The 5,555-nt window shown below is 63.2% G+C and overlaps 1 protein-coding gene across 1 annotated transcript in view; it reads left to right on the top strand.

Annotated features, from left to right (window-relative positions):
• Nucleotides 1-4,677, top strand: part of CDHR4 (cadherin related family member 4) — a gene marked incomplete at its 5' end in the record, with an annotated part of 5,109 nt that extends 432 nt beyond the window's left edge. The window contains 15 exons of the mRNA XM_035901560.1: nt 126-221; nt 668-771; nt 844-980; nt 1,060-1,225; nt 1,319-1,469; nt 1,711-1,813; nt 2,032-2,247; nt 2,315-2,454; nt 2,536-2,680; nt 2,755-2,957; nt 3,046-3,185; nt 3,285-3,320; nt 4,332-4,401; nt 4,456-4,486; nt 4,631-4,677. Of these exons, the coding sequence (XP_035757453.1) occupies nt 126-221; nt 668-771; nt 844-980; nt 1,060-1,225; nt 1,319-1,469; nt 1,711-1,813; nt 2,032-2,247; nt 2,315-2,454; nt 2,536-2,680; nt 2,755-2,957; nt 3,046-3,185; nt 3,285-3,320; nt 4,332-4,401; nt 4,456-4,486; nt 4,631-4,677 (1,785 nt within the window). The remainder of the gene's footprint in view (nt 1-125; nt 222-667; nt 772-843; nt 981-1,059; nt 1,226-1,318; nt 1,470-1,710; nt 1,814-2,031; nt 2,248-2,314; nt 2,455-2,535; nt 2,681-2,754; nt 2,958-3,045; nt 3,186-3,284; nt 3,321-4,331; nt 4,402-4,455; nt 4,487-4,630) is intronic.
• Between the last annotated feature and the right edge of the window lie 878 nt (nt 4,678-5,555).

The raw sequence follows: 5,555 nt of genomic DNA, 5'->3' as shown, positions 1-5,555 counted from the left end.
TTCCGGTGAGGGGCGGCTGCCCCGGGATCCCCACCAGCAGGAGCAGCCTTGGGGATGGCAGGACCCCGAGCGTGGAGGCGGGGACAGGGGTTCCCACCCTCCTCCCACTGCCTGTCTCTCCACAGTTCAGGCTCCGAAACCATGACACACCACTCGTGCTCACCCGCCGGGGCCTTGTGCTGGCGCCTGCTGGTGGCTTCGAACCCAGCAAGGACACCCAGGTGGGCAGCAGTGTCCCCAGGCTGTCAGAGCCACCTCTCAGCCCGCCTGGGCTTAGCCCCTCGCTGGCACTGCCTGCAGCTCTCCCCATCAGGCACCCATCTGCCCCTGGCCCTGGGAATGCTCCAGCCCTGTCCCTATTCCTGTCCTCATCCCCGGCTCCATCTCCTTCTGCATCTCGACTCCTGTCCCAGTCTTCATCCCTGGCCCTATTTCCATACCCATTCTGGTCTCCAGTTCATCCTTATCCCCATCTCCACCCCTATTCCCATCCCTGTTCCTGCTCCAAGCCCCATTCTCATCCCTGTCTCCATCCCCATTCCTGTCCCTGTCCCTGTGACTATCCTCATCCCCATCCCTACCCTGTCTCCAACCCCATCCCTGTCCCCATAACTGTCCCTGGTGCCACTTGGAGCTGTCCCATGGCTGCCCTGGCGCTGCCCCGCAGATATTCAGGCTGGAGATCGAGGTGATGGACCGCCGTGGGCACAACTGCAGTGGGGCCGTGAGGGTGGAGGTGCTGCCATCGCGCCGCCCCCGTGTCACCTTCCTGTGAGTGGGGCTGGGCCGGGTGAGGAGTGCTGGTGGCACCAGGCCATGCCACGCTGCCCACCCTGCCTGCAGCGAGCCACAGCAGGCCGTGACAGTGCCAGAGGGTACTGGCCCCTTGGAGGTGGTCACGCAGGTCCACGCCAGTGGTGACAAAGTCCGCTATGCCATTGTGGCTCCCACAGCACCTGCACTGTTCACCATTGATGAGGGTGAGCAGGGCGGCAAGGTCCCCAGGGCCACCTTGTCCCTGTCCCTGTGCCCATCGTGACGCTGTGCTGTCTTCTGCAGTGACAGGCGAGATCCGCAGCACCTGCCAGCTGGAGGTGGCCCATATACGCCTCGTTGTCCAGGCTTACAATGCACTGTACCCCACAGACCGTGACACCATCACGGTCAACATCAGCATGCAGGGGACAGACCGGCAGGCGCCAAGCTGCATCCCGGCCCTCTCTGTGTACAGTTTGTGGGGGGAGTGGGGCATGGGGGATGCTCTGCCGTGCCCAGGACACAGGGGACAGGAGCTGAGCCACTGGCCACCCCACTGCAGGTCCCAGGTGCCAGAGACGGTGTCCCCTGGCAGCACCCTGGTGACACTGAGGTGCACTGACCCCACCGGCAACGAGGGGAGTCTGCGCTATGCCCTCGAGGGTCCCCCCGCCTCCCGCTCCCGCTTCCGCATGGAGGGGCCACAGCTGCAGGTGAGTGGGGCAATGGGCAGCCCCCAGGACCTGGGGGAGCCCAGCAGGACAGTGGGGACCATCTGACACGTGCTGTTATGCTGGGTCCTGGGCTGGGGCTCCCAAGGGTCTCTGCCCTCCCCTGGCCTGCCTGTTCCCCACCTTGGTCCCTCCGGCTTCCCTGGCATCACAGCTTTGCAGAGCACCCCAGCTTTACAGGGCACCCTGGCTCTGCCTGATCCCCCCTGCACTGGCTCTGCAGGTCAACACCACCCTGGACTATGACTCGGAAGCCGTGGCCGCTGTGGGCTTCCAGTTCACGGCCACCATCATGGTGATGGCGGGAGGGCAGCCCCCACGGAGCAGTGAGTGTCCATGTCCCTGAGGGGTGCCCAGGGGGTGCAATGGGGGAAGTCAGTGGGAAAAGGCCCTTCCCGACCCCAAAACCAGCAGATCACAGAGGAAACATTCCTCCCTGGAGATGCCTGCCCTGGGGTGGTGCCACTGTCCCTGTGCCCCCTAGCTGGTCCAAGGTGGGTTGCAGGGTGGTGCCAGCGTGGCTGAGCTGCTGTGTGCCACACAGCCCATGTGCCTGTGCTTGTGACGGTGACGCCTGTCAACGAATTCACACCGGTGTGCCCCAACGGTGCCACCTTCACTGTGCCAGAGACAGCAGCTTTCGGCAGTGTTGTGGGGCGTGTGGCCGGCACTGACCGTGACTACCCCCCAGACAGCCTAGAGTACAGCCTGGAGGGGGGTCCCGGTCCCACACAGCCCTTCTCCATTGACCCACGCACTGGTGAGTGCCCAGCCCCTTACCCAACTCCTACTGCACCCCATGGCACCCAGCTTGTGCTGCCCTGCAGGTGAGATCCGTGTAGTGGGACCCCTTGACTCCCAGCGGCATGAGAGTTACAGGCTGATGGTGCGGCTGACGGACACCCACAACAACCTGGACCCGGCAAAGTCGTGGAACCGCCTGTGCGATGTGGCTGTACGCGTGCAGGTGCAAATGCAAGCCTGTCAGGTGAACCATGGTAGGTGCAAGCACCATGGGTGCCATATCGCCTTCCCCTGCTTCTGGCAGGCCATGCCGGACCAGGCACCGGTGTGCACCCCCGAGGTGCAGGAGCTGCGGGTCATGGCCAGGTCAGGCGGCCGCCAACCTGTCACCTGCCTGGCATGCGAGGGCAGCCCCAGCACTGCCACGCTGGCATACACCATCGTTGGAGGTGAGGAGCGGCCAACCCACAACATGACCCAGCCCCTCACTGTGGCATGGCACCGAGCAGACCCTCTCATCCAGGCAACGAGGATGGGCGCTTTCAGCTGGAGGGGAACACCCTCTTCTACCTCCCCAATGATCTGGCCGAGCCCCGCACCTTTGTGCTGCTGGTGGAGGTGTGGGGTGGCCCCAGTGCCCCCCGCCACAGCACTGTGGTGGCACTGGTGGTGCATGTCACCCCCCAGAGCACCCCAGTGCCACCCAGCATCACCACCCAGCGCACGGTGAGTAGAGCCCGCTGGTCAGGCAGTGCTCCTGGGTCTGTCAGATGCCTCGGCCCTCACATTCCCCCTCACCCCACCACCTCCACAGACGCTGTGGAAGGAGATGATGGTTGTCATGCGGGAAGAGGCAGTGTGGCACCCACCGGTCTGGTTTGTGGCTGTGCTGACTGTCTCTGCCGCCCTGCTTCTGGCTGCCCTGGGCTGTGTGGCCTGGAGCTTGCTCTGCAGGTGAGCCCTGGCCCCATGGCATGGCATGGCATGGCATGACATGACATGTCACAGTGAGCAAGGCCAGAGGCTCACAGCTGCCTTCTGCTCCTCCCGCAGCAGCCGAGAGCCTGGCAAGCTGCTCCTGGGCAAGAGGTGGGTGCTGCGTGGCTGGGACAGTTGCATTGGTAGCAAGGGGCAGCCATGCACATTGGCACAGGCTCCTGTAGCGTCCTTGCAGGCAGCCAGGAGAAGCAGTGCAAGGGCTGTGTTTAATGTACCCCACGTTTGGCTGTGGTCTGTGGGAGCCATCTCTGCCCCAGGCTGAGGATGCGGCACTGATGGGAGCCATGGGCACAGACATGGCGATTTGGCTGGGGGACAGCCATGTCGGTGGCCAGGCTGGTGCAGAAATTCTGTAGTGGGCAGGGTGGGACAGCACAGTGCTGGTGCTGCTGCCTGCCGCAGGGCTGGGTCCTGGTGCCAGGTCTGGGGCTGCTGCAGGTCACTGAGGGAACCCTGATTTGCTGGGGAAGGTGCCCCAGGAGGAGGTGAGCAGGATGCACACCCCCCGGGAGGATGAACCACGGGTGAGAGGTGGCAGAGGGGAGAGCCCGAGGAAGCACTGGAGCCGGCCCAGCCTGCACTGGGCATCTGCGCAGCGAGGAGGAGGTGACACATGGCTGGATCCACATTCATTGGTGAGGTTGGGAACATGGTGCTTAGTGGCACTGTAGTGACCATGAAAAGGAAAAGACTTGGGCTCAGCCCCCATGGGCAGCGCTGGCAGCAGGGGGGTTCTGGGGCTGCAGCTTCCCCAGCACAGCATCCTCCAAGCATGACAACGGTGTGCACCGACATGTGGGGATACCAGCATGCATGCTGGCAGGCTGGCTTGCCGCTCTCTTGGGCATCACTGAAAGGTGGTGGTACTTGGGGTAGTACAGCCCCTGCTGCAATCCCCTTCAGCACCCAAGGCCATGCCAGGGACACATGTGCTGGGTAAGGGGACATCCAGGTAGGTGGAAATCAGCCAGTACGATGGGCTTGACGGGGTGCAGCTGGCAGTGCAAAGCCTGGCTGGTGACCCGCTCCTGGCAGCACCCCTCAGGGTCGAGGCTGGGGGTCTGTGACCAATGGCATGCCCTCCCCTCACCCCCTCCGCAGCTCCTGGGACATGGTGGAGCAGAGGGGCGGTGAGGGGAAGGAGCAGGGCTGCCCCCACGATGGCAGCCCAGTAAGCGTGTGCCCTGGGGCGCTCAGCACCCTCTCCCATCTCTCCTCCACACAGGGGCAGTTCAATGGCCGTGTCCAGGACCCACGTGAGTGTCCTGTCCCATGGCCCTGCAGCCTCTGGCTGCATCCCTCGGGGCAGAGGGGTCTGGGGGATGGGAGAGACGGGCACTGGACAGCATCTCCTGGGCAGCACCCGTGGGGTGAGGTCTGAGTGTTGCTTCCCATTTCAGGCACCATCAGGGACAACAGTGTGACTGGGGCACAGCACTGGATCTGAGCAATTTCACCTGGCGAGGGACTCTCCATGACCCACAGATCCCTGCAGGCCACGCTGGGCAGATCACCAGGCACCGGCAGACACCCATCACCGGTGATCCTCCTCTATGGCCGAACTCGCTGCCCCACAGGGTGCAGCCAGCCCCTGAACCACCCTGGCCAGCACAGACCCAGTAAATGATGGCAGAGATTGCACCCACTGCTGTAATTGCCATGGGGAGTGCAGTGGCCGAAAAATCCCACTGGTGGCTGTCTGGCTGTGGTGGTCATCAGTGTTGTCTCCAGTCAGGGATGTGACACATCCATCCCACAACCCAGGACCAGGATGGCAGTTACAACAGCACTGGCCCCGGGCTGGGGTTGGCACTGCAAAAAACATGCTGAGGGCTTTGTCAGGGTCTGCTCTGGTCATGGCAGTGTCTCCATAGCCTCTGGATGTGACCCAGCCAGGGCAGTCCTCCACAGAGACATGATCTGGAGCAAGACAACTCAATCATGGGTAATTTTGAGAAACTGTTGCACCATGCCTCATGTCCCCTCTCAAGCTCTCCCTTGCTTGAGCACACTCAGGTGCAAGCAGAGGGGTCGAGCAGCTGGTCAGCAGAGGGTCTGGGTTTCTTAATTGGGAGGAAAAGTGGATTAGCGTGGGCGCAGGTAAGTGCCCCACGCTGCGGGAGAGTTAGCAGGGCCCGGCGAGTGAGTGGGGGCGCTTTGAAGGAGTCGAGTGCAGGGAGGTGGGAGACCGGTTATTTGAAGTTCAAAGGAGCATGCCACAAAGGGAAGCGCTGGCGGGATGGGAAACGAGACTGATCTGGGGAGCGGGCGGCTACTCCCGGTAGGTGGTTAGGGAGGAAGGGGGAGGGCAGGAGCCAGCCGTGA

The sequence above is a fragment of the Egretta garzetta genome, unplaced genomic scaffold, assembly GCF_000687185.1.
Source record: "Egretta garzetta isolate BGI_Z169 unplaced genomic scaffold, ASM68718v1 scaffold1141, whole genome shotgun sequence".
Lineage (NCBI taxonomy): Eukaryota > Metazoa > Chordata > Aves > Pelecaniformes > Ardeidae > Egretta > Egretta garzetta.
Note: the sequence above shows the minus strand (reverse complement) of the source record. Positions and strands in the feature narration are given on the sequence as shown.